This window comes from Thunnus maccoyii, chromosome 6, assembly GCF_910596095.1.
Source record: "Thunnus maccoyii chromosome 6, fThuMac1.1, whole genome shotgun sequence".
NCBI lineage: Eukaryota > Metazoa > Chordata > Actinopteri > Scombriformes > Scombridae > Thunnus > Thunnus maccoyii.
Window position 1 is genome coordinate 5,056,854 of NC_056538.1, and position 27,980 is coordinate 5,084,833.

Sequence of the window (27,980 nt, forward strand, 5' to 3'; positions counted from 1 at the left end):
GTTTCTGTATCAGAGGCTATTTAAGAGATGCTGAGTTTGAGGATTATCACAGTCAGTCATGGGTCGTCCTGGAATTCAGTTGTGGACATGGACACTGTGTGTCTTCTTGAGCTGGATGTGTGTCGATTTGACAGAAGCAAGACCGTAAGTTTACCAGTACTATCTATAAACCAACAACTGCATGTCATCTTTTGTGTAATAACTAGTCCATATGTAGATAGGGAATTTCTTCCGTATCAGGTCCAGTGAGGTATCTACTGTATGTGTATGTTTCTGTGGCTGTAGGAGTTATATGGTTGCCATTCCTGCGGTTCTCGAGGCTGGAGCTGAGACAAAATTCTGTGTGAGTCTCCTGCAGCCCAACGAGACTCTGGTCATGACTGTTACTCTGATGTCCTCAGAGAAGAATACAACCCTCCTCAAGGAGACATCCAGCACAGAGCTTCTTAACTGCATTTCTTTCAAGGTCAGCTCTCAAGATAGGCTTTGATGCATTTGCTAATTTCCACAACATTCCTTAACTGGAAGAACCTCAATGGAATTTCATAACACATACTGCAACAAACACACACACACACACACACACATTTGAAACACACAATATAAGATATTCACATTAAAGAAAAAATCACAGCAGTGTAAACTGACAAATACGTTTACAGTACAGCATATATGATTTCGCATTTGTGATTTTGGGTTTTTTAACAGGTCAACTGAACACATCAAGAGAAATATTACAAGAATATTATTCTTTGTGAATTCTGGTTTTACAATATGAGTTTTGTTTTGTTTTTTGGCTACTGTCTATAAAATATATTTCTGTTAAAGGCTCCTGAAGTGCAGAAGGAAGAGGTGCAGAAACTGGAGGTGGAGGTACGAGGTGACACATTTTACTCAAGAGAAGTCAGGAAAGTCATGATCAGGGTCTATCAACCAATGACATTCGTCCAAACAGATAAACCAATCTACCTTCCTGGACAAACAGGTAACTCTGAGCTGATCATCTATGATGTTTAACACAATATAGTACTATACGGGTTTCCCCTTCACAAACAATTGAAGATGTGTGTGTATAACTTGTTTATGGACTTTTTCAAAATTTTAAAAGCAAAACAATAAAGAAATGACTGTTCAGATGTAAATTTGTATGCATTTCTCAAACTTTTTAATCATATGACATGTTGATAGATATCTGTCAGCTCTGGCTAGCAAACATGACACGTGGAATTCAGGTGCTAAACACCAACTACTAGCAGTATAACACTAGTTCAGAGTTAATACTTACAACTAGTGGGAAATTACTTGTGTCTGTATCTCAAACCATCAATGGGCAGCACAGGTTAAAAGCATAAATACCCAGAGACAAGTAGCGTTTGCATAAAAAAAGTCACACTAGCATGTGAAAAAAGAACATACAGTACCGGTCAAAAGTATGGACACACCCTCTCAAAGTGAGTAAGCAGTGTCACATGGTAATGTTTAAGACTGTGATGTGATAGCTACCACTGATTACTTTACAGTATCTAACTTAATAATGATTATGTCTGAGTGGACAGAAGATGTTTAACACTGCTGTATGTCATCTCTTTTGCAGTCCATTTCAGAGTCATTTCACTTGATACCAGGCTCAGACCTGCCAGTCGTCTGGTGAGTGAATTGTCTCTCCTTTCTTTCAGATTTAATTTATAAATCACAGTATTTGTGACACTATATGACAACGGCACAAGTTTCAATTAGTGCCCCAGTGACCTGGAATATACACACCAGCTAGTTGTACTGAACAGAGGTTACGTAATGAAATGATCGACATGGGTGTGCTATTTAACCAGGACTATGTTTCTGATCAATCTGCTCCTGAACAAGGGTCAATAGTACAACCAGGGCCCCTTTAGGTAAACCTGCTTGTGCTGAGTTGAAAGATTTTTGCTGACGCTGTGATAAATCCGTCAACCCCTATCATGACTTTCTCATTTTCAACAGTTTGCAGCAAAGAAATCTGTTTGTATTGGAAATAACTGGAACTATACTAAAATTAAATAGAATTGTGTTTGTTTGTTTTTTCAAGAAAACTATTAATCAGAATGACTGATTATCTGAGGAAAAGCCTGTTTTATTTGAATGTCTATTAAACCTGTTTCATATTTTTAATTCATAAACATAAGAGCTCTAGTCTATATTGACTGTGTTGAACTCACGCAGTAAATACCTGTACAATGATTGAAAAACATCGGAGCCTTGACTACGTATCATCACTGATTTCTTAAATAAAGAAAAATGACTCGCAGTTCATCACTTTAACCTGGACTCAGAGGACACTGTGTGATGAGAACAATAAACCAACTCCTTTAACAAACCTCTCTCTTTCTTTTTTGCAGTACAATGTCATCGAAATCGAGGTAAGGCTATAATGACAATATCTACACCTCAACATACTGTATACTGGGGGATCTTAGACTGAAAGTTACTTTAAAATTGACTGATATACACCTACCTTGAAACAAGAGGAGATGTTTTAACATCAATACATTTGGTAATGACCCCTCAAATTTGGCTTTTAAAGAATTGTGACAAGGGTACAACACAAAATGAGACAAGATAGATACATTGATACATTGAACAAGATACATTGAACTTTTTCTGGAGCTTTCAACAGCCTCTAACATTCTTCATCAGTAGAGGGAGTTGGTTGATTTTTTTCTTTTTTTCACATTACCCAATTTCGACTCCTTAAAGGGAAACTTTGATATTTTTAGCTGATTTCAACAACATGTGAACCCTCGTAAGATTTCAGAGTGAGACTTCTCCTTGAGCAAGACTTGATTAGATACAATAACAAAGAGACCGCATCAAGTATAAGGTAAAGAAAAATGTGTTATTTCTCTGTATGGTCCTTTCCTTAATGTTGTCAGACACTAATAATAACAATATGAGCCTGTCAGCGGCGAGAACAAGCACCTGTAGTGTAGATTACATTGCGGCCCGTTTAGTGGATGTCAGCTCACTCAATACTGGACCAATTTCAAAAATTGTTGTCCCCATTAGTCACTTAGACACAAAATGATAGGAAAATAGGGGTCCATGGGACTTAAGTTAATATTTCTCTCAACTTTCTTAACTGCATTAAACTACATTCTAAGGATAAGGGCCAAATTCTGTTTGTCTGCCAACATACAGTACATACTGATACCAATACATCTGCCACTGGACTGGTATTTTTAGCCTGACAATACATTTGTCAGGATCTATTTGAGAATAATTTCAGATAATATGTTGTCAAAATGTAGGATGCAAGCTTTCTTAAAAGCACATTGAGTAAACATGATGTCAACAAGTACAATTTTACAGCAGTAAATGTATGGCCCAGTTTCATCTGCAGTCTTGCTGAGGGAGAAGAATCAGTGAGCAGCATGGTTAGCACTGTATTTCTGTGTGGAGTGTAAATGACCTGTAAGTTTCCTATTTGTGTCTTAAATACATGTTCTTCCCATTCATTTAATTTAACAGGATGCTAACAGAAACCGGATTGGACAGTGGCTGAATGAAACCTCCAATGTTAAAATACTGCAGCTTTCTTACTCTTTGAACTCTGAGGCCCGTGAAGGATCCTACCAAGTTATTGTGACGACTGGTGAACATAAAATATACCACAGCTTCAAGGTGGAGAAATATGGTGAGTAATGGTTCATTTCTTTTACTTTTCATTTCAATCTATTTGTAATGTAGCAAGAATGCAAACGACTGTCTTTTGTCCCCAGTTTTGCCTAAATTTGATGTAAAAGTAATTACATCTGATAAAGTAAGTATTGGGCAGGAAGACATCACAGCTGAAATATGTGCAAAGTAAGTAAAAGTCCTTTAAATATCTAAAATAGGCCCAGTTTGGTGAGTGAATGACTCTTTTTGAACAACACCTTGATGTTTGTTTTTTTATTTCCATCTAATTAGGTACACATATGGACAGCCTGTGCCAGGCAGCGCTAAAGTTGAGATTTGCAGACCTCTTAATCGCTATTTTTATGGAAACCCTGTAGACGACCCTGATCATGCAGAGAGAGAGATTGCTGCTCCATGCCACAAAGAGACAAAGCAGGTACAGTTGTTACAGTGACTAATCTCTAATCTCTCTGCTGAAATATCAAACAGAGAGAACACAGAAGCGATATATTTCTTATTATTATTTTAACTTTATTTTATTTAATATAAATTAATAATACATTTTATATATGTGAATCAAATTCCAGAAATCCAAAATTCATTTCACAGCATAAATCTTGTAGACAACTGATTTTCCTAAAATGCGTTTGGCTTCAGTTCCCTTATCAGAACTTTTTTTCTCATCTCTGTCGACTATTTGCATAAAACAGGAGCAAACAGCTGATGTGCTGGTTGTTTTTTCCCTTCCTGTTCTCCTTTTCCTTTAACTTGTTCTTCACTTGACTGTTTACATTCTCCTCTCTACTCAAAACACACTGTTTTCTCCTGTGGTGATTGTGACGTACCACATGATCAGAGCTGATACCACGTACACTCAGGTCTGTTCAGGTCCACTCGAGTATTGGACATATTGACATAAAGACACCGAGACCTGCGGCAGTAAAAGGAGACCCGACCCAGTTAGACCCAATTAGTTGAATTTGGACCCGTTCCCTCATCAGAGCAATTCCCTGATGAGCCAAGAACTATATTAAGCCGACTATCATTGAGGCACCTTTGCTATTCATGCAGCTATCCCTGCCCTTAGACTGTATATGTCTGAATATAATGTTTTTTAAAAATTAACACTTGAACTTTGAATAGTGAAAATGGTATGAAAAAGAATGTAGGAAATTCCAAAGTGTGTGAAGTTTAAAGTTTGAATGACATTTACAAGTCAATGTATGATGAATGGAGTATAGGGTATGAAATGGAGACAGTTTGAGCAGTCCTTCAACTTCTTATTTTTTTGTACATTTTATTTGATCTTATTTCGTTTTCATTTCTAGATGGACAAGAAAGGCTGTGCCACTTTTACCATCAAGATGTCCACTTTCACAAAACTTGACCAAAAGGTGCTGCATGATCGACTCATCCTCATAGCTGAAGTGGAAGAGGAGGGAACTAGTAAGTCTTATTAGATTTAAAAGGGAATCAAAATATTTTTTTTAAACTATCAATATCATGTATTTATACAATATGGTATACATGTTGTAACATGGAGGCATCTCGTGCAGGTATTTCACACAAACAAGAGAAAAGAATATCTGTTTCATATGTTGTTGGAAAGCTGTCATTTATTGACACACCTAAGATTTATAACCAAGGATCAAATGTGGAAGGAAAAGTAAGTGCAAAATGTTATCTTCACTTCTTCCATGTGATTCTACACACAGCGTAACTGAAGCAATGAGTATTCTCAATAATGACATTTATTCTGACAGGTTAAAGCAGTATACTACAATGATACACCCATTGCTGACAAGCCGCTGTACCTGTTTAAGGGAGCAAGGTGGTCATCACATTTGCTACAGAATCTCACAACTGACAGCAATGGTATCGCTACCTTCTCATTAAGCACAGCTACCCTCCATGGAGACATCCGCCTCAGTGTAAGTAAGAGGTAGCATTAACAACCTGTCAGTCACATCAAAACTCTCTGCAACCCAACAGCTCGAACCTACAACGGCTTCTAAATATGCTGCATCTGACCAAGGTCTGATAGTAGCCGGCGGCCATATTGGAACAGTTTTGAACTATTTTTATACCAAAACCTTTGGATTGGCTGTGATTTTACCACCAACCCAACTGATTCATTTTGTGCTTGAATGATGTAAGCTTTTTATATATCGTTTGTTAACTGTCTTCGTTTACATCTGAATCACAGCCTTGGCCTTTAAATATAGTAGTATTAAAAAGCGGGCAAAGAAAAACACTTAAATAGGAAAATATAAAAGAATAGAGAGGGACACAAAGCATTGATTAGTGAGAAAACAATAGGAAAATGATACTAGTTTAAACATAAACCAATTCACAGGACAGTTAGAGCGTTTTCTAAAGCTTGCAACAACCTTAACCACCATGAGCTCATTTATAGTGTTTCTTTTCTATTCTGTAGGTCAGCAACAAACCAACACTGGAGTACCATGCCTATAGATCTAAACACTATGAGGCTGGAGAACACACGTTGTCTGAGGCCAAACAGTATTCTCGTGATACAAAGTCAGTCAGTTTCCTGGAGGTGAAGACGAAGGATAAATCACTTCCCTGTGACAAAGAAGAGGACATGTTCATCAAATACACTGTAGTTGGAGAGGCCCAGGGCTCTGCAGATGTGATGTATCTGGTGAGTGGTGGGTGAGCTATTTCTCGGCTTGTCCCCAGCTGTCTCCTCCAGAAACATGGACACTGATTCTGAGAAACGTCCACAAGCCTAAGAAGTGTCAGAACAGCTGTTTAGTTGTACCAAGCTGTTTAAAAGAGTTTGTAGATTCAGTTTTATTTTTTAAATTCTAAATGAACTATTATTACATCAGTGAAGTCAAATCCACAAAGCTGGATTTGTAGGTTAACAAAGTTAACTTTGGGGTAACTTTCATAAAGAAATCTTCATAATGACTTCAGTTGCAAGGAGCACGTTTCTGAAGGGTTATGGATCAAAACATTTGAAAGGACCACCTCCTCACCAGTCAGCTGTGGGGAAACAGTGAGTCCTACAGGATCCCAGTATGGACAAAATAGTGATGAGTATAGCAGAGCACATTCTTACAAACAAGTAGAAAAACTTCTTTTCATGACAATTTATTTCATTATGTTAGTAAATCTTTACATTACAAAGTGTCCCGCTCACAGCCAGTATAGCAGCTTCAAGTCTATTTTCCTCTGTTTGATGCTCATACTGTAACTACAGTGATGTTTTGAGAGCACTTCCAAAACACTGGTGATCTACACTCAACACTGTTCCTCAACACATTACTTTCCTATTGCAGGCTGCTCAACATGTTAAAATTTCAACCACATACTAGAGCCTAAAACATAGATAAACACTGATTTATAACATACTGCTTTTAGTATTTGGTTACTTTTTACATGTTCTGTGCACTTTTTTGTGTTGTGTTGTGCTATTTCTATTTCTGATTCTAGAGCTGTGTTTAGTTTAGTTTTTGTAACTTTCATCATATGAACTCATTACTTTAGCTGTACGACAAACTTTTTGACACAAACATTGCACACATATCCCACTAAGAACTTCATAACATGACAAATTACAACAGCAGACACTGTTGTAATCTGTTGTTAAAGGGAATGAGTGTTTAAAGTTAAGGTACATTATTCATTCTTTGTGTCACTTTCTCGCAAATTCCCCAGGTCCTATCCAGAGGAGCCATTGTCATGCAAGGCTTTAAACAGGTGGAAGTGCAAGATAAATCAGGTGGGCGACTTTAATCACAAGTTTTGGGAAGCATGTGAATGTAAGTTGTAAGACAGTTCATATAAGTTGGTTTGCTTTTTCAGTATCTGAGGGTGAGGTGTCCTTTAAGTTGAAAGTGTCTCCAGAAATGGCACCAGATGTCCGGGTTGTGGCTTACGCTGTCCTTCCCAGTGAGAATGTGATCGCCCACAGTGCTGACTTCTCCACTGAGAAATGCTTCGGTCACAAGGTCAGTGAGAGAGGAAGACGAATGTAGATGACTGTCTGTCAGACGTGGCTGTGGAGTCATAAAGGAATCATACACCTGCTGAATCACTGGTGATAATAATATGTAGCCTTCATTGAAAAGTTGTCACTCATCTGAAGTAATGGAGGGCAAGAGAACGTTGAGTTACTGCTACTAAAACAATTTCAGAAGTGCAATTACTGACTCTTCCTGCAAGAAGAAAGGGGATAAATATCAGTTGGCCAATAGGAGGATGTCAGTTCAATGAAAAGACCAGTGACTTGAACAAAAATGCCTCCTGTGTAAGGATTAATCTGGTCTTTTGGCATTTGTTAAAAATGTAAAGGAGTTGGAGTAAAATACACATTTGTGTCACATTGAAGGGATCACAGGTCCTCAGATCATACCTCTAAAGTCCAGATGGTGTGATGTGTGTTTTGTGTGTGTCTCAGGTGTTGCTGGAGTTTTCTCCATCCTCAGCTGTCCCAGGAGAGGAGAACACCATGCAGCTGACAGCCCAGCCAGATTCTCTGTGTGCTGTGAGTGCTGTCGATCAGAGCGTCCTCATCAAGGAGCCAGGGAAGATTCTTGATGCAGACAAGGTAACTGCTGGTATTAGTTAGTGTTTCTTTCTTTCATTTTCTCCCTTTTCTTTGTTTCCCTAAGTGTGTCCAAACTTTTGTCTAGTACTGTATGTGATACAGCTTTTCAGTATGATTCATTGCTGGTTTTGTGTTTTTACCCACTTGTACAGCACTTTGATATTCAGAAATAAGGTGAAGGCACTATTTTGACTGATATACTTTACATTTAGGCTTCAAGATAAAAGAGTGGGCCTCAGTTACCAGGAGTTCCCTAATCGTCAGCTCTGTAAAATAACAAATATGTTGCAGTTTATAGCTTTGAACCGTCTTTCTTTTCAGATATTTGGCTTGTTGCCCATCACAAAAGTATCCTATATTCCATATGAAGTTTTAGATTCAGTAGAATGCTTGCATGTGAGACCCAGAAGATATGTTCTGCCATACCCCCGACATGACGAGAGAGATGATGCTCATACAGTTTTTGAGGTAATTTTTAGACGCGACAAAATTTCTCTTGTTGCATGTGATGAACTTTTCAGTGACATCTGTATGTTGTTGGATTATCTAGAATGTAGGGCTGAAGATGGCAACAAATTTGATCCTCCGAGTGCCTTCATGCCTCAAGTTTAAAGGAAGACATTACCACTATAACCGATATGGTGAGTTGTTTTGTTTTTGTTTTGTTTGTTTTTTTTTATGTTTTTTTTTTGCTGTACAGTAAAACAGTTCACTGTGTCACTGCTGCTCTTCACTTCTGTTAGAATATTTTGAGGGCTGCCCCCTAAAAGTCGCTGATCCGATGCATCAGTCAATAAACCCCCGAGTCGACTTGCATTTTTTCAGTCAAATCTCTGGCTTTTTTTTTGTGTGTGTAATGCAGCATGATGGGCTGTAAACTTTTTCAGAATTGTGTCTCTAAATGACCTAAACACATAACTGTGATGGAAACTAAGCGAGAAGATGGAAACAGTGTGACGCAGAACAACTCTGTTTCCTGCTCTGAGCTCTGGGCTCCAGTGTTAAATGCAAGTCGGATAAACTCCTGTTTAAACGTACACATACCAGCATCTCTGCCATCTCCTTTAAAATCCTGTATGATCGATTCTCCTGACAGCGCTGTCAGTAGCCATCAGGAGAGATGTTCCATGTGGGGCTTGGATTTTATAACTAAACTAATACCAGGTTTCACACTTTTTATGTCTATGACTGTGTAGAAATCTGATTTTTTCAGATGATGAACAACAGCATTAAGGTAAAACATGATTTGTATCAGTTTAGTGTGGGGCGGCTGCTCTGCAAGTGCGCTTGATTTGACTGTAACTGTGGTAACTGGTTGGAGTCATAATATATCTCATAGGAGGCTGTGTTGAAGAAAGAAACAAATTAATAATATAATGCTGTTTAGTATGTAGGCTTATCAGAACGAAATATATGTAAGATAAATATATACTGTAGATGAGACTACACCCCCCCACTTGCCATGCTGACTCTAACTTGACTGTGAAAATCCTGAGTCGGGGACAGCCCTAAATATTTTCTAGTTTCTTTTCAGATATCAGTTACGGGGTGGGCAGTGTTCCTGGCAGTGCCAGAAACAGAATGGTTATTGAAACAGTGGGAATGGCAGCTCCAGAAGTAGGATCCTATTCTCCTCCTCCTCCGCCAATAGAGACAGTTCGCACTTTCTTCCCTGAGACTTGGATATGGGACCTGGTGGAAGTTGGGTGAGTTTCTGTCACAAGGGGTTTTGATAGTCATGAAATGGAAAAAATGGGAGTCTGAGGATAATAAACTGTGGATGTATTAAGAGAATTGGATACTGTGTTGCAAGATGGCACCCCATTCATTACAAGTTGCCCACTGGGCCCATAGAAAGATGTTTTTAACTGGCTGACTTCCTGCACACATTAATGGTATGGAAATACTTTACTGATGCTTCTTGGAGACTTTTTCATTTTGACCTCTGATCTGTTGATCCAGAGAGTCTGGAACGAAGGATGTTTCCGTCACTGTCCCAGACACTATCACCACCTGGGAGACGGAGGCTTTCTGTCTTTCCCCTCATGGTTTTGGCTTGGCTCCTCGTAAAGAGTTCAAGGTCTTCCAGCCCTTCTTCCTCGAGCTCAGTCTGCCCTACTCCATCATCCGGGGGGAGCACTTTGAACTGAAGGCAACCACCTTCAACTACCTGTCTAGCTGCATCATGGTAAGTCATATTTTTACAGATTTATTAGTGTTACCTGACATGACATAGTCTGCCACTATAATATTCTTTGTGCGTTGATCTTGCTCTTTCATTAACAAGACCATGCTAGCTGCTCTGTGAGGCTGTACATTTGAACAGTGCTCTTTTGTGCTAAATGCTACTGTCGGCATGCAATGAGTGGAGCAGAGTGGAGTGAACAAAGATATGTTATTAATAATCACACTTATTTAAGTAGTGTACTGTTATTTTGACACACAAAGCACATGTATTATGCTGTGTCATATGTTTTATTCCTAGCAGTGGGACTGTTTTTAATCAGGTTTGGTTGGCTACATACAGGCTGCAGTAAGCAAATGCCATATGCTAAACTCCAGTTTTATAATTAATGTTTGTCTCTCTTAAACAGGTCACTGTGACTCCAGCCCCCTCCTTAGATTTCACCCTCACTCCTCTCTCTGGTAACCAGTACACATCCTGCCTGTGTGGCAATGAACGCAAGACCCTCAGGTGGACCATGGCCCCCTCAGCCTTAGGTGAGCATCAAGCTTTTATCCATCAAGGTCTTCAGGATGCCCTGAAGCTGTCCTGGCTGTCCCTCTTTTACCAGCACAACTCACAAGTGTTTTGACACTTTTAGAACTTCCAGCATCTGAGAAAATTATCAATCAAGTTTTATACACGGGTATATGATGTTTTTTTAGGGGTTGTGAATGTGACTGTGAAAGCTGAAGCTGTGACATCCGAGGTTTCATGTGACAATGAGATCGTGACTGTGCCAGACAGAGGTCGCATCGACGTGGTTACACGATCTCTCATTGTAAAGGTTGGTACCCTAAAACTAAGATGACAAAGAAAACCATTTCATTTTGTATTTAATCTAAGATAAAAGTAACACTGGAACTCACATTATTTCCTATCTCATTTCCTCTCAGGCTGAGGGAACTGAGAAGACAAAGACCTACAACTGGCTGCTCTGCCCTAAAGGTCAGTATGGGTGAGGCCAGGCATCAAACGTTTTGTAAAAGTTAGAAAGGGTGCCCTAGATTACATGTCAAACATGTAACTGAGACATTCATTACTTGCAAAAAGGTAGTAATTACAGTATATTTATGGCAATTGTTTCAAGTTTAGCACAAGTATCTTCTTTTAAATGTCATTACTTAAATACATTTTATTACATTTTATCATAAACTCATTACACCCAAAGAACCTTCAGTTTTGTGGCATTCATCTATCTTATTTCCTATCAGTGGTGGAAAAAGAATTCAGACCATTTACTTAAGTAAATATACCAATACAGCAATGTAAAAATACTCCTTATATATATAATACATCTTATATAAGATGAAATACATCTTTGATTTTTGGTGAAATATTGGATCATTTGAACATTTATTGAAATGAAACCATGTGAGAAGTTTAGAGGGAAAAATCACTATTTGGTGGAGCTGTTAACAACTCATAGACATGTGAAATGTGACCCCGACTACACACTGCTTTATGTAAGATGTCAAAAGCCAAAAAAGTTGGAAACCACTGGTTTCATCTTTAATGTGTTGTATTTTAAAAGCTTGTTATGTTATCCATTGTGTCAAATCTTCATCTAAAAAGTAACTAAAGCTGTCAAATAAATGTGGTGGAGTAGAAAGTACAATATTTCCCACTGAAATGTAGTGGAGGTATAATACTCAAGTAAAAGTACAAGTATTTTAAAATTTACCTAAGTATATTACTTGATTAAATGTATTTAGTTATTTTAGTCACTGCAATTGATGATCCACTGACTTCACCTTAAATCTAAATAACCTTGTTTTAGTTGTGACCTCTGCTTTCTGTCTCTAAGCTGACTGTTTTCTGTCTGTACACAGGGGAGGCTTTGACAGAGGAAATAGATATACACCTCCCTGAGAACATGATTGATGGATCTGCCCGTGCCTCAATATCAGTCCTGGGTAAACAACTATTTGTTTTATTGAGTGTTGCTTTAACTAAACAAATCCTTAAGTTTAACAAGCATCATAAAGAAAGGCATCAATAACAAAAAAGTACATTAGAGCTGGAGTGTCATATTATGTTTTGGTTTTATACTTCAACCATTGCAGTTCCATGTAACACATAAAGCAGATTTATAGTCAAAAATGTGCATGAGTACTAGTGATTGCAGGATTATACTTGTACCAGGAACACAACAAATGCAACACAGTCATGGGAAAGAATACAGAAACTCCTTTTGTGCACTGCCTGCTGTATCTGCTCTTTTTGAAGCTTGTTAACATGCTTCCAAGAAAAATAAGCACAAATTTTGCTTGAAAAAAAAACCCCCACGTGATTTATGTGCAAAACATCTGACTTGCTGTTTCTAAGCAAAAGAAGGCTTCAGCTCATCTTTTTCTGTGATTAATTTCGTTCAATTTTTTTTAACCATATATATAATATTTTTCAAATAATGAAAATACATCTTTACAACTTCACAACTCTTACAAACATTTTCAGTGCTGTAAAACCAAAAGAAAATATACTTAGATTACTAGTGTTTATGAGATACATTTAGAAATTAAAGGTGAGGTTAGTTACATGTTCAGGCTTAGTGAGTCAGTGTTTTTGTGCAGGTGACATCCTCGGCCGGGCCCTGAAGAACCTGGATGGACTGCTGCAGATGCCGTATGGATGTGGAGAGCAGAACATGGCTCTCCTGGCTCCCAACATCTACATCCTCCAGTACCTGAAAAACACCCAGCAGCTGACCCCAGCCATCATGGAAAAGGCTACAGGCTTCCTGACCAGTGGTGAGTCTCTGAGCAACACCCTCAAACCTGACTAACATTTTTCATCAAGTTGTGATAATATTCACTTTGCTGTTTATTTCTTGGCTTGGCAGAGAGGTTATCTTTCAAATGACAAAATTACATGTTCAAAAAGTGAGCTAAGAATATTAAAAAATATATTTTGGTGTTTTTAGTTACAAACAGCATGAAAAAGGTAGATAACAAGTGACCTCATTAGATTTATCAGTTTACTTACAACTTAATGAAAATAATTAGTTTCCAACACGCCTACTTGTTGACTCTGATTGGTCTGGAGGCCCTGAGAGGATTTCTGATAATAAGCTTTACTTTTCTTTTTCTCAGATTTGTCATTATAACAGTCCCTAAAGAAAAGAAACACACACACACATAAAAAGAAGAAAAATGTGGGCTCTTACCTTAAAGTCCAATATAAAATCTACAAAACTGAGATTGTGAAAATGACTGAAAGGGACTGAAAGAGTTGAAGATGGTGTAGTGAGAAAAATTGTAGATGCTCATAACTACTGTATATAGTCAGAGAATACATGTAGCGTGATTTGGGACAACTGAGTACAAAAATAACCGACATTCAATTGATATACAGTTTATATATTAGGGATATGCATCAATTTTAATGTCAAATACTTGTGCTTTTACTGGAAGTTGAACAATTTGAACAAAATTAGACTGAGAAACATTATTAGTATTTATAGTTTAAAACTCAAAAACTCAGAATGATCAGATTTGATTGACAATGGCCTGACAGCATAAGCAGTAAACCCTGCAACCGTCATTGCATTTTGTTTCAAATATTGCTCCTTTGTGATTAGTGCACGTGAAAATGTGACGTCACCGTTTTCCAACTGAACCACGCTCAGTTCAAGCCAGTGAGAAGAGCACAGGCAAAACAAGCACAGAGAGACTTCTCTTGTGTGAAATAACCAAAACTGCTCTAAATTTGGCAGTAAATCATGTGTTCATGTGGAACTTCATGGCTCGTGGTGCGAAATTGTCTGAGAAAATATGTCTTTAACAAGTAGGTAAATACATTTTGGGCAAAGTGAGGCTGAACCTATCACATGCTGTCAAACTTATGGAGCCATCATGAACAAATTCACCCCAGATGATAACCTTAATATTGAACTTGCTATTAAATCTGAAAGTGTGTGTATCCTTATAGCTTTAATAAGCATACTTTTATTGTTGCACAGGCTACCAGAGACAGCTGAACTACAAACATGACGATGGCGCTTACAGCACATTTGGAGCAGGAACGGGGAACACTTGGTGAGAACATTACTGAATCACATGCTGTACTTAGAGTATATGTACATGATGTGATCATTGGCAGCTGATGGCTTTCATCTTTCTGCAGGCATTAGTGTATTAGTTAGTGTATTGTGGTGACTATCATGAGACAATACACAGTTCAAGTGCTTCCTCTTGTTCTGCTGTCTCAGTCAATGTCTAACCTTGTTTTTATATCCTCAGGTTGACTGCTTTTGTGCTGAGATCCTTTGTCAAAGCAAAGTCTTTCATCTACATTGACCCAGCAAAGATTGAAGAGTCTAAGACTTGGCTGGAGAGTAAACAACGTCAAAATGGCTGTTTCGAAAAGTCAGGAAAACTCTTTAATAACAGAATGAAGGTACTGTTAAAGGGGATCAGGTCATTAGTAACTAATGCCAGCCTGAATATTAGATGTACAAAGATGATATTATTTATAATACTTCCTCTTAACAGGGTGGTGTGTCTGATGAAGTGACTCTCAGTGCTTACATCACTGCTGCCTTCTTGGAGATGGACATTGCCAAAGATGTGAGCACAATCTTCACAAATATCTCAAGTTGTTTTCACTGAAAACTCAAGTTTCATTTCAAGTAAATTTTCCATAATCTCACTTTCATCATGTCTTCCCAGTGTGCAGGTTTTTAATTTAATTTTTTGCTAGCAGCGATATCTTTCAAAAATGTTCTTGGTAATATTACTGCAGGCAGAAAACAGCCTCACCTTTATCCACAATCCAAAATGCTTCCAGACATTACTTCAGCACTGCTCAGTAGTCTCAACCATAGATCAGTCCATTAGAAGACGACATCCATTTTTATTGGCAGTCATCTAGGAAAGTGTTTTTAATAGCCGTGATAACGCAGACCCAGACTACATGTAGTTAGTGCTACATGAAGTGAGAAATTGTCTTTGTGTGTCCAAAACCATCCATGCAGCACTGGGTTAAAAGCACAAAAGCATCCCTCACAGAAATAATGTTAGCATTTTCTTTGTTGAGTAACATTAACACATATGAGATACCTGCTGTTTGCTTACTGCAAAAAGAAAGAATTTAATAAGTATTATTGATTTTTATATTATTATCAGCTCATTGTTTACATAAAATTATTATGACTTTCACAGCAGAAACCTTGGACGCTTGATGTAACTCCCCATTTTATTTATTGCTCCTGTTAGTGCTAATGTTTTGTATTCAGAGCAAAAATTAATCCTACTAACACACAATATTACCTGCCCTATAACACTTAATAACCTAACGATGAATATGTTTCTTCTGCAACTGGGAAGAGTTTGATAAAACAATTAGCTCTGCTAACTGGCTATGGTTAGCAGCTAAACAATAGCAACCACAGCACACACAGCACAGAAAAAAAAATGGAGAGTAGTATATTCACCATCCAAAACAGATTTAAAAAAACCTTTCACACTGAAACTCACTCTGTTCGGTTGGTTAGCATTGTTGGCTTCACTTGGGGATGTCATTGTGCTGGAGCTTAATGTTGGTCTGTGTTGGTGGTGGTTTTGCTACCTCTGTATCAGTCTTTGTCATCCAGTTTAGCGGTGCTGTTAAATAATTTGTCACTGCTGTGCTGCTGTAACTTTGATTTATGCACTTCGTCCTTGAAGTCAGAATTGTCTCAACAACAATAATAAGTCCCCATTGAAACTCACTGAGCGGAAACTTATTTGATGCCTTAATTCATTTACGTTTCTTTGAATAAAAGAATTTGTTAACATGGCAGTCAAAGGCATTCAATGAATTATCTTTGGTCGATGGAAAAACATAAAATAAACAAGTTGTGTTTAGATCAATCAAAATCAGTTGAGTCATAAGAAGATATACTACAATGTGATTTTTATCTGTTTCAGGATCCTGTGGTGAAGAAGAGCTTGTCTTGCCTTAAGGAGTCCACCAGTGACCTCAGCAACACCTACACTACAGCTCTGCTGGCATACGTCTTCACCCTGGCTGGAGACATGGAGACCCGTGCTCAACTTCTGCAGCACTTAGACACGGTTGCATCAAAAGACGGTGAGTCATCCTCCTAAATGAAATCACTCTGGCTTCATTACTGTGAATGTAGCTCAACTTGTGCCTGTAATGATCTGACCAAGCATGTTTTGTTCTTGAGGACAAGGCAAGTTTATTTGTATAGCATATTTCAACAACAAGGCAATTCAAAGTGCTTTTCATAGAGCATAAAAGGCATCAAGACAGAATATAAAAGCAACACAAGTAAAAAGCTATTTAAATACAATTTTAAAAAGTGTTAAATTTGGAAATATAAAGAAGCTAAAATAGAATAAGACATAAAACAGGAGAATAAAAGTTACAGTGCAGTGTAAAATATTAACCCTCAAATTTGGTTTAATAAAAGGCAGTGGTAAACAGAAAAGTCTTCAGCTGTGATATAAAAGAACTGAGAGTTGCAGCAGACCTGCAGTTTTCTGGGAGCTTATTCCAGATATGTGGAGCATAAAAACTGAACACTGCTTCTCCATGTTTAGTTTCTACTCTGGGGCCAAAAAGCAGACCTGTCCCAGACGACCTGAGAGGTCTAGATGGTTCATAATGCAGCAGCAGATCAGAAATGTAATTTGGCCCTAAACTATTCAGTGCTTTATAAACCAACAGCAGTATTTTAAAATCAATTCTTTGACAGACAGGAAGCCAGTGTAAAGATCTGAGAACTGGAGTTATATGATCTACTTTCTTGGTCTTAGTGAGGACTCGAGCTGCAGCGTTCTGAATCAGCTGCAGCTGTCTGATTGATTTTTTTTAGGGAGACCTGTGAAGACAGCGTTACAGTAGTCAAGTCTGCTGAAAATAAATGCATGGACAAGTTTTTTCCAAATCCTGCTGAGACATAAGTCCTCTAATTCTTGTTTTTATTCCTTCTTATTCTTCAGGTGATAGTAGGCTGCCTTTGTAATTGTCTTAATGTGGCTGTTGAAATTCAGGTCTGAGTCCATGGCTACACCAAGATTTCTGGCTTGGTTTGTAGTTTTTAACATTATCGATTGAAGCTGAGTGCTGACTTTTAATTGTTCTTCCTTGGCTCCAAAAACAATTACTTCAGTTTGGTTTTTCTTTAACTGAAGAAAATTCTGGCACATCCAAACGTTGATTTGTCCAATGCACTTACTCAATGCTTGTATTGGACCATCGTCCCCTGGTGATATGGTTATGAAAATTTGTGTGTCATCTGCATAACTGTGGTAACATATTTTGTTGTTTTCCATAATCTGAGCTAGTGGGAGCATGTAGATGTTGAACTGAAGAGGACCCAGAATGGAGCCTTGGGGAACTCCGCATGTCATTTTTGTCCCTCAGATGTGTGATTACCTATGGACAAAAAGTAGTCCCTGTCCTTTAAGTTGGATTCAAACCAGTTCAGTACTGTGCCAGAAAGTCCCACCCAGTTTTCCAATCTGTCTAGTAATATGTTGCGGTCAACCGTACTGAGATCCAGTAATACTAATACTGTAATTCTGCCACTGTAATTCTGTCAGTGTTTAAGTGTATGTCATTGGAGACCTTAATAAGAGCAGTGTCAATGCTGTGATGTGGTTGAAATCCTAACTGGAAGACATCAAAATGGTTGTTTAGTGCTACAAAGTTGTTCAGCTTTTTTTAAATGATTTTACTTAAAAACAGGAGGTTTGATATGGGCCTATAGTTGCTCATTAATGAAGTGTCTAGATTGTTCTTTTTCAAGAGTGGCTTGATGACGGCAGTTTTCAGGGTGTGTGGGAAGACACCTGAGAGAAGAGATGTGTTGACAGTCTGTAGGAAACAATTTTGAAAAAACATGTGGGCAGAATATCAAGGCAGCAAGAGGAGGATTTCAGATGTTGTATAATGTCCTCCAGGTTTTTGTGATTGATCGGATGGAATTGTGTCATACTACTCAAATTGATTTTAAGTGGACACAGGGACAACACATATCCTGCTCCTGATATGGAGGCACTGACTGCTTGTCTAATTTTCTGAATTTTGTCAGTGAAGAAGGAGGCAAATTCATTGCAAGCCTTGGTGGATAGATGTTCAGGGGCAACTGATACAGGAGGGTTTGTTAGCCTGTCGACAGTAGCAAATAAGGCACGTGCATTATTATTGTTTTTGGCAATGATGTCAGAGAAGAAGGACCACCTTGCATTTCTCAGTTCCAAATTATAAATGTGATGTCTCTCTTTATAGATTTGTTTTTCGCCTGCATTCAGCTTTTCAACACTCTTTTTTCCATTCTGACCAGCGTGGCATTTCTCCATAGAGAACTTTTCTTACCAGAGACAACCTTCACCTTAGTGAGTGCAATGGCATCAATAACATTTGTAATTTTAGAGCTGAAATTATCTACACACTCATTGACTGAGACCCAAGAGACAGCCGGTGTGGAATAGAAAGCCTAAATAAATATTTCACTTTTGTTTTCAGTGATATACCGTTTTGTGATTACCTCTGTTTGAACATTTGTGTGCATGGAGATAGCACTCTCAAAGAAAACACAGGAATGATCAGAAAGAGCAACATCAGTCACCACAACCTTAGAAATGTTCAGACCCTTAGAGATGATTAAATCCAGAGTGTGCACCTTGTTGTGTGTGGGCTCTGTCACATGCTGAGTCAGTCCATAGTTATCGAGAATATAACACAGTTTTTTAGTCCCTCTAACCTGGGGGTTGTCAACATGGATGTTAAAATCACCAACAATAACTACACAGTTAAAGTCAATACAGATAATAGACAGCAGTTCAGCAAAATCATCAAAAAAGGTAGCGCAGTATTTAGGTGGCCTGTAGATACTTAGAAATGTAGCTCTAGAGGAGGAATTCGACAGGAAAACTATGCTTGACTATGGACACATAGTACTCTCATGCTGCTCATTCCACCTTAAAACAACTTGATGCAGTTTACCACTGTGCCCTGTGTTTCATTGGAGGAGATCACTGTCATCAGAAAGTCAGGAAGTGGGTTGGTCCTCACTATGAACCAGAGAACTACACACTACCATTTTTGTTTCTACATGTCTCCCACTAAAGATCCCTCAGCATATTACATCTCTTCTCAAATTTAAAACTACAGCTTATCAGTACCAGGTCAGGCTAACTTTTGAAACCCCATGAGTAAATACTGATTTTGGAAGACTACCATTTCATTTTCATGGACATTAAAACTTGAAAGTCTCAGCCCATTTGATGGATGTACAGATACAGTATATCTGACCGATTGTGTGATGTGTGTCTTCTCTGTTTTATTTCTCCTGCTTTATTTGGATCCTTCTCGCAAAAGAGATCCTGATCTCAATGAAACTACCTGATTAAATAAAGGTTATATGTTGTGAATGGCTGTCTTTAGGGGGCCGGCTTCGCTGGTCTCAGACAGCAACAGAAACGTCAGCCTCTCTGTCTGTGGAGATCAGCTCGTATGTCATACTGGCAAAACTCATCGCCTCCCCTACTGCTGAAGACCTGGGCTACACCAGCCGCATCATCAGATGGCTGACAGACCAGCAGAACTATTATGGAGGCTTCTCCTCTACACAGGTACATTCAAAACAGCTGATTGTGGAACTTTGAGTCAAACATACAGTACAGGGATAGATTTATAAGAAAATGGAATTGTGTAAATGTGAGCTACTGTTTTCATAGAGCTTGTGGCCACAATCTGTGTTTTCATCATCTGATTTACTAAGATGGCACCTCATTATGCAAATTAGCAGTTTGACTGATTTTGATTACAAAATAGTTGCTTGGCAACTCCACCTGAGAAAACTGTTAGGTATTACTCATAAATGATGATATTATGATCTTTAGCATATATGTAATTATTAATACATTAGGAGGCAATAAACACGTTCATGGGAAATGAAAAGCAGATGAAGTGACACAATAAGACTAATTAAAAATGCACAAAATATACACAAGGCACCACAACTGGTGGAGACAGAGAGAGAGAAGGATGGAGCAAAAGGTTCATCAGATCAGACCTGTGCAGGTTGTGGTGGATGTTGTGTTGATATGGATCCTGACATAAATGCAGCCCAACACTCACTTAAATGTCTCAACAAAAGAAAGATTTGTAGTTGCAGCCTATAGTGATGATATAGTTCATTGATGGTAGAGTTCAAATTTGAATTTGATCAACACAAACCAAAACTTCCCCTTCTATTGTTTTCTGCATTACAGTAGTCAGATACTGTGTTTGTTAATAAAAGCCTATTTTTTTGTTTCTAATAAGCAGTTTGTTATATTCAAACCTATGTTTAATGCATGTTTATTTTTCTCACTACAACTTTCCTTGTGGTTCTTGTAAATCCCATCCCATGTTTATGCCTCCGTTTCAGAGGCAGAGAATTTTCCATGCAAAACTGACCTTAGAAATTATGATTATAATTTGATTTCAGTGATTGTATCACACCAAGGACAAAAGCAGTATCATAGTCTATTAACTTCAAATCACATATACTGAGCATTACTTTCCAGATTTAAATCATAACTTTCCTACCTTTAGGCAGCCATTGCTATCAAATGATCAACATCTTCGAGAGACTTTAAATTGATAAATCGTGCCCTCAGAATTTTATGGTTCTATCTGACATTTTTGTCAAAAATTAGTTATTCATTTGAAAGTATTCTTTGACATGTTATTAACAGTTTGTGTAGGTTTAATTTTGTTTTCTGCATTATTGGCCCTAAAATTTGAGAAAAGAAAATGTTCTCTCTCAAAAATCAATCTCTAACTAGACTACATGGTTTCATCTGCGAAGCACCAATCAGAGCTGGACAGAAGGACCAATCAGGTTCCACCTCTTCACCATTTAACCTCACTGCTCTGTGACTGTGGCATGGATGAATAATAAGAGCTGGATAGGGCGCTGCCACTCAGCCTTGCAGCTGATTTTGCCCAGTGGCCACTCACAGTATTGCAGCGAAAAATCCCCCTGCAGCCTAAAAAGCATTTTCCCCATAGACCACCACTGTAAAACAGACGTCTGTAAAACTGTTGACAGGACACTTCGAACTGCAAACAACGTCAATTATGACTCTTTCTATTGTGAACTTTTGATTCATGTAGGTTTTATATTTGTAAAACTTTCCTCAAGCCGAGAAAAGCGATTTAAAAATCCATGACGTCATCACAATGTAAAGTCTATGGGCCAAGCAGGGGAAACACTACTGCACATATTCAGCGGGCAGCACAACACGGAAGCAAACCTGGAAGCTAGAAACTTTTTCTGGCGTATGCGCCAGGCAAGCAATTCCTGTTGGAGTGAATAGGCGCCATTTTTAGTTCAGTATCCAGCTCTTATAATACATCCATGGACTGTGGTTGAATGAGCTGAAAACATCATGAAATGCTGCTCAGTCTTAAGTTTTTCCAAATTGATTAATTTTATCAAAATAATTCAGTAAGACACTGATACAATCATCGAGTTAAAGTCAGTTCTCTTTCATAATATTCGTTTCGATGTCTCACAATGGGATGCATGCCTCGCTGCAGACCTCAGAAGCATTAATCTCATTACTTAAATAGTTGCTGCGGACGACACAGTCTCATTCAAACACCTCTTCTCACTCGGAGCATATCTTACGTCAGGAGCTAGCTAGCTTAACTGTCCACAGACGGATCTTACTTAGCGTCTGTAGCTGGACTATGGACTATGGAGAAGATGAAGATGACGCCGCGGATATCTGCATATCAGAGGATGAAGAGGACGACAACATTTTCATCACTCCAGCCTGGGCTGCGCAACCCGGGACCTCCACCGCCTTTCGGGATGGAGATGAGAGTAGCACACCAGCTTCTCCTCTCCCCAGCTCAGACTTGCTCGACGTGTGCAAATGTGCTGCAGACCGACTGGCCATCCCCTGGCCTGCTGTCATAGCGGAGACCACCAGATCCCGCTACGAGAGGAAGAAGTTGCCCTTGGCTAAGAGTGCGACAAAGCAACTTCTCCCCGTCTTCCCGGAGCTGCTGGATGAGGTTGCGCGTTCATGGAAGGACCGCCCTCACACCAGCAGGAGCCCAATACCCGGTGCCTCGTCCCTCGACTGTGAAGCGATGGAGAGCTGGGGTCTGCTCCGTATGCCTCCGATGGAGCCTCTCATTGCCACCCACCTTCACCCCCGGCTGTCAACGATGTCCTCTAGGAGCCCTGCACTGCCATCTAAGTCTGACCGGTTTCAGTCAGCCCTGACTGAGAAGGCTTACAAAGCGGCAGCACTTTCGGCCAGAGCGCTCAATGTCCTCTCCATGCTCATGGCATATCAGGCGGAGATATGCGAGGATTTTGCACGGACACAGGACCCAGCTACGTGGGAGGAGATACCGGTTCTTACCGACCTGTGTCTCCGTATCCAACGCTGCGCAGTCCAGGCCACGGGAAGAGCGATGGGAACAATGGTCCTACAGGAACGAGCGCGGTGGCTAAACCTCACCAACCTGTCGGACAGAGAGAAGGACGATATCCTGGACATGCCCATCGTCCCAGAGGGTATCTTCGGCTCTGCACTAGCTTCTATGCAGCGGCGATGTGAAGCCAAGAAGAAGGAGGTCGAAGCTCTCCAGCTTTGCCTCCCCAGTTCCCTCTCCACCTGTGTAGCGAAAAACCTTCGCTCAGGCTGCTTCCCAGGTTCCGCAGTTTAAAATCCCTAAACAGCCGAAACCTCAGCCAGCCCCGTCTCTGTCACCCAGACAGGAGGCTAGGACCAGCTGGCCCAGAAAAGCCCCAGCTCCGGCTGCAGCTCCGCCGGCACGACCCGCTCAAGCTGCCAGCCTGCAGGCCAGGAAGAAGAAGAGAGCGGCTTGACAGCACCTCTCTCCACCGGTGATGCAGCTAGACGTTCCCCGTTCTCCAGCTCCACCTGTTGGGCTTTCATGTGTGCTTTCAGGGGCCCCCCACACCCCCGACTACCAGTTGCCGCGAACAGTGCCAGAGCGGGCAGTGAGGAAAGGAGACTACGGTGCAGAGGGTTCAGCTGTTGCCCCTCTCTCATGTCTCAAAGCACGCACACACACACATATTTTCCTAAAGAAACTAAAAAGTGTCCGCTGACACATCCAGGCCAAAGGCCGAGGGCGCAGCACATAAACAAAGCCAAAACAGAAACAATGAACAAAATAAACAGTGCGGTGGCAACACCCGCTGTCCCTCCCCCGCGAAAAGCTGCAGCTTTCCACGGGGTAGGGGTCACTCTGTTTGTCTCCTGGGCTAATCCTGATAAGGGAAATCCTGTTACTAAGCAATGCCTCTCTGGTGGAGGCGATTGCTTTGGCTTATATGAGTCAGGGTCTGCAGCCGCCAGCGGGTCTGCGAGTGCGCTCTATTCGTGGCTTGGCCGCATCCTGGGCCTTATTCAGGGGAGTTTCTGTTCAGGATAGTTGTGCTGCGGCGAGCTGGTCTTCACCTCTCACTTTTGTCCGTTTCTATATGCTGGACGTCTCTGCCCCGTGTGTAGCACGCGTGGTCCTGGAGTCCTAGCTGGAACAGAGCGGCTCTCTCTGTGGGTTGGTGGATGCTAGATAAGCTTGTCTGGCAATACGGGAGCTACCACATCCCATAGTGAGACATCGAAACGAATATTATGAAAGAGAACTTTAGGTTATTTACATAACCCCAGTTCTCTGAGTGAGATGTCTCACCAGACAACCCCTCTTGCTTGGGCGAGTGAGAAGAGGTTCTTATCTTGAATGAGACTGTGTCGTTTGCAGCAGCTATTTAAGGTAGGTGGCACTACCTGGTGCGGACGAACACGTTCACCAGCCAATCAGGATTGGCGTAATGAGATTAATGCCTCTGAGGTCTGCAGCGAGGTGTGCATCCCATAGTGAGACATCTCACTTATATTACTCAGAGAACCGGGGTTATGTAAATAACCTAAAGTTTTGTATCTTGTTTGAGCTCAGTGAGAAGCTGATGTTGACTTCTATCTACTGTACCATGCTAGTCAGCTATCTTTCTAAGTTTAATTACACAGTTAGCAGAGTTGTTAGCAATAATTAGTTAACAAAGGTTATCTCAGGGCACTTTTAACATAGAGCAGGTCTAGACTGCATGAGTCTCCCATGAGCAGCACTTGGCGACAGCAGCAAGGAAAAACTCCCCTTTAGTGACTAAGTTACTCTGAGTACTTAACAAATATGAAAGAGAAATTTGAATATGTAAGAATATGAGATACATTCAGGCTGCTGTTTGCTGATGCTAACACTACCTGCTGCTAACTGTGTTTGTGTGTGTTTAATGTTATAACTTGGGTCCTGCAGGAGAATCAGTAATGACAGAGAAACATTCAGAGCTCAGACACTGACAGAGACCCTAGATTGTTGTTGAAGTACAACAAACAAACAAACAAATAAATAAATAAATATGTAAATAAGTAAATTTGAGAGCAGAAAAGCTCTTAGATGAAGAGCAACAGACAGAGACAGCAGCAAAAAAACATCAAAGCAGAGAAAGGAAATTAACAAAGAAACATTTTTAAATGTTCTTTATGTCTTAAATTTATCAGTTCAAATCTGTCAATGAAAACCAAATGTAATTATGTCTAACTTTAAAACATGCAGCTAAATCGTTGTCTGTGCCCAAATATCATAAAACATAACTCGCTTCAGTAGTTCATCCATTGATTCTGTGTATTAAAACAAAATATGACAAATCTATTTACTTTTTCCAACAAAATCATCTTCTTTTCTGAATTCTCAGAGTTAGAAGGTTCTATTAGAAATCAGCTGGTTATAAAAACAACACTTTAAAATGTGATTAAAAAGATTTTGATAATATATATTTAGAGCACATTAAGGGTATTTGTACTTTATGTCAGTTTTGTTAACTAGGATGTCAAAACTTTGAACCTCAATATCTCAAAAACCACTCAGAATGCAGATAGAACCTGATAATTGTGAGGTTACGAAAAGTAAAAATCATGTCTGCCTTTATTGTTAAATATAAAGTTGCAATATGGTTGCATGAATGAGATTATAAGAAAAGATGAATATGAAAAGTCTGCTACATGTCTCTCAACAATAAAAGTTTATTACATATGAATATGTGCTGCATATATGAAGTAAGTACATTTGTACATTTCTATACTTTTCTCTCTCTCTGTGTGTGTGTGTGTGTGTGTGTGTGTGTGTGTGTGTGGTCCAGGTATTCCTCATGTTTTGGGGACATAAATCTGTTTACACAGTCATGATGTGAGGACAAAAAGCAAGTCCCCCTAATGTAAATCATTAATTTTAAGGTGAAGACTTGGTTTAAAGTTAAGGTGAGTTTAGGGTTATGTTAAGGTCAGGGTTAGGCATGTGGTGGTTAGGGTTAAGGTTAGGATAAGTCTCCAGGATATGAATGTAAGTTAATGTAATGTCCTCTGAAGTGATGGAGACACGACTATGTGTGTGTGTGTGTGTGTGTGTGTTGTAGGACACAGTGGTGGCTCTTCAGGCTCTGGCTCTCTACTCCACTCTGGTGTTCAGTCCAGAGGGTTCAAGCACAGTGACAGTCCAGTCTCCCAGTGGCCAGCTGACATTTGATGTGAACCAGAACAACAAACTGCTCTACCAGGAGAAGATGCTGCAGGACATGACAGGAAAGTACAGCCTGGAGGTGAAGGGAACTGCATGTGCGTCAATGCAGGTCAGTGAATGCTGGAGATCTGTTGGTAGATAGATAAATTTCATCCCTTATTGTTCCAAAAAAGGAATGAAATCTATCCCTTATTTAACTATCATGAAATTATTTTGTCAAAAAGATGGGGAGATACAGAAATGATTTTATAAATTAAGGAAATGTATTCATTTTAAATGTTTATTCCTCCACCCAAGGAAAGAGGCAGCATCACTCGAAATCTTTTTCTCAATCTGGAAACCTAAAACTACAATCATTAGCCTGTGAAAACCAGATGGTACTTCTCAAAGGGGAAAGGAAATTCATAAGATTCTTGTTAACTTTTTATGAATGTTAAATCTTCCTTGTGTACCTGTTTGACAGATTTCTCTTCATTATAACATCCCAACTCCTGCTGATGTAACTACACTCAGTGTGGAGGTAAAACCAGAGGCTAACTGCACCAGCAAATCCACCACACCTAAACTCACTCTGAAGCTAAAATCACTGTAAGTACATCAACGGTACAACAATGATAGAAGAATTATGCAATTTCAAACAAATAATCTCCTAAGTAACTGTTGGTGGATGGACATGTTGGAAATGTTTACAACTTTGTAGTTATTTTGTAGTACTGCCAGTGCCTCACATTAAAAACTCTCTATGCATCAGCCAGTACAACTATGAAGAACAGAGTAATATCTCACTGTGTAACATCACATTTTTTATGGTTCCATTACAGTTATAGTGGGAAGGAGACCAGTTCAAACATGGTGATCCTGGACATCAAAATGCTCTCTGGATTTGTCCCAGATCCAGAGTCTTTGAAATGGGTAACTTATTACTGTAGTTTAAACCTGTAATATTTGTGTCAGATGTCGATGTCGTGGTAACTCAGCTGAATATCATGTCCTCACAGCTCAAACGTGCCCCGCTGGTGGATCGTGTCGAAGAAAAGGAAGATCATGTTCTGGTGTACTTAGAGTTACCAAAGGACATACCCATCAACCACAGCTTAGAGCTCGTACAGGAGGTCCAAGTGCAGAACCTGAAGCCAGCCGTGGTCAAGATCTATGACTACTACCAGCCAAGTAAATCACATTAACTCTAAAACCCACTTACAAACAAACTGAACAGTTATAAGAAATATAATTTGGAGAACTACAAGTTGTAAATGTGCTGGAGTTTTGGACACATGAAGAGGGTTTGAATGTTTTTGTTTGTTTTAATGTCTCTTCTACTTCTTTTTCCTCTCAGGTGACCAGGCTGAGACAGAATACAGCTACCCTTGTGCTGCCGGTAACAATCTGCAATAACATACAGGAACACTTAAAACATTCATTTAATGACCTGAAAAAAACCTCATTTTAACCAATTTTAACCTGACCACAAAAAGCAGCATGTTATAAATTGTTTTGACAGATCTAATCTAAGATCTTAATCTAAGTATGTACAACAATTTAGAAATCAACATATGTAGTCTTAACAGAATTATTTTCTTTCTTTCTTTTGCAGCATGAAGAGTGAAGGGTGGTCAGTCCTCAGGTCATCACAGATTTCAGAAGATTTTAAAAGGACTTGCACTTTAAAAATGTTCATTTTATATACGTTGTGTAGCTCCATGTCTGTTAGTGTAATCATACACAAACAGTTAACACTTATTTTGCTTGTTACATTTTGCCACAAATCCTTTCAGCTGTGTAACTCCTGTATGTGTCTAAAGTGAAATCCATACACAATGTACAATAAAATGTCATCTGAATGTCCCATTCAAAACTGTTCTTATACTCAACTCTGTCTCTCCAGTTTTCTTTATATGTATTTCATTAATTGACCAGAAATAACATTGTGCAGGTCAGCTTAGTATGGAAAGTGGA

General features: G+C 39.3%; 1 protein-coding gene across 1 annotated transcript; it reads left to right on the top strand.

Moving 5' to 3' along the window:
- LOC121899285 (alpha-2-macroglobulin-like) lies at positions 1-27,872 on the top strand. Its single transcript, XM_042415001.1, has 35 exons — positions 1-144; positions 286-466; positions 829-985; positions 1,595-1,647; positions 2,376-2,396; positions 3,505-3,670; positions 3,756-3,840; positions 3,946-4,090; positions 4,983-5,100; positions 5,211-5,320; positions 5,418-5,585; positions 6,092-6,319; positions 7,342-7,405; positions 7,489-7,634; positions 8,084-8,233; positions 8,555-8,701; positions 8,784-8,874; positions 9,768-9,939; positions 10,196-10,421; positions 10,828-10,954; positions 11,123-11,244; positions 11,354-11,405; positions 12,290-12,373; positions 13,031-13,207; positions 14,419-14,494; positions 14,699-14,855; positions 14,951-15,025; positions 16,367-16,529; positions 19,857-20,044; positions 25,921-26,133; positions 26,488-26,612; positions 26,846-26,936; positions 27,023-27,194; positions 27,361-27,402; positions 27,619-27,872. Exons 1-35 carry the CDS (start codon positions 59-61, stop codon positions 27,621-27,623), a joined length of 4,383 nt encoding a protein of 1,460 aa, XP_042270935.1. The 5' UTR covers positions 1-58; the 3' UTR covers positions 27,624-27,872.
- Positions 27,873-27,980: the final 108 nt, after the last annotated feature.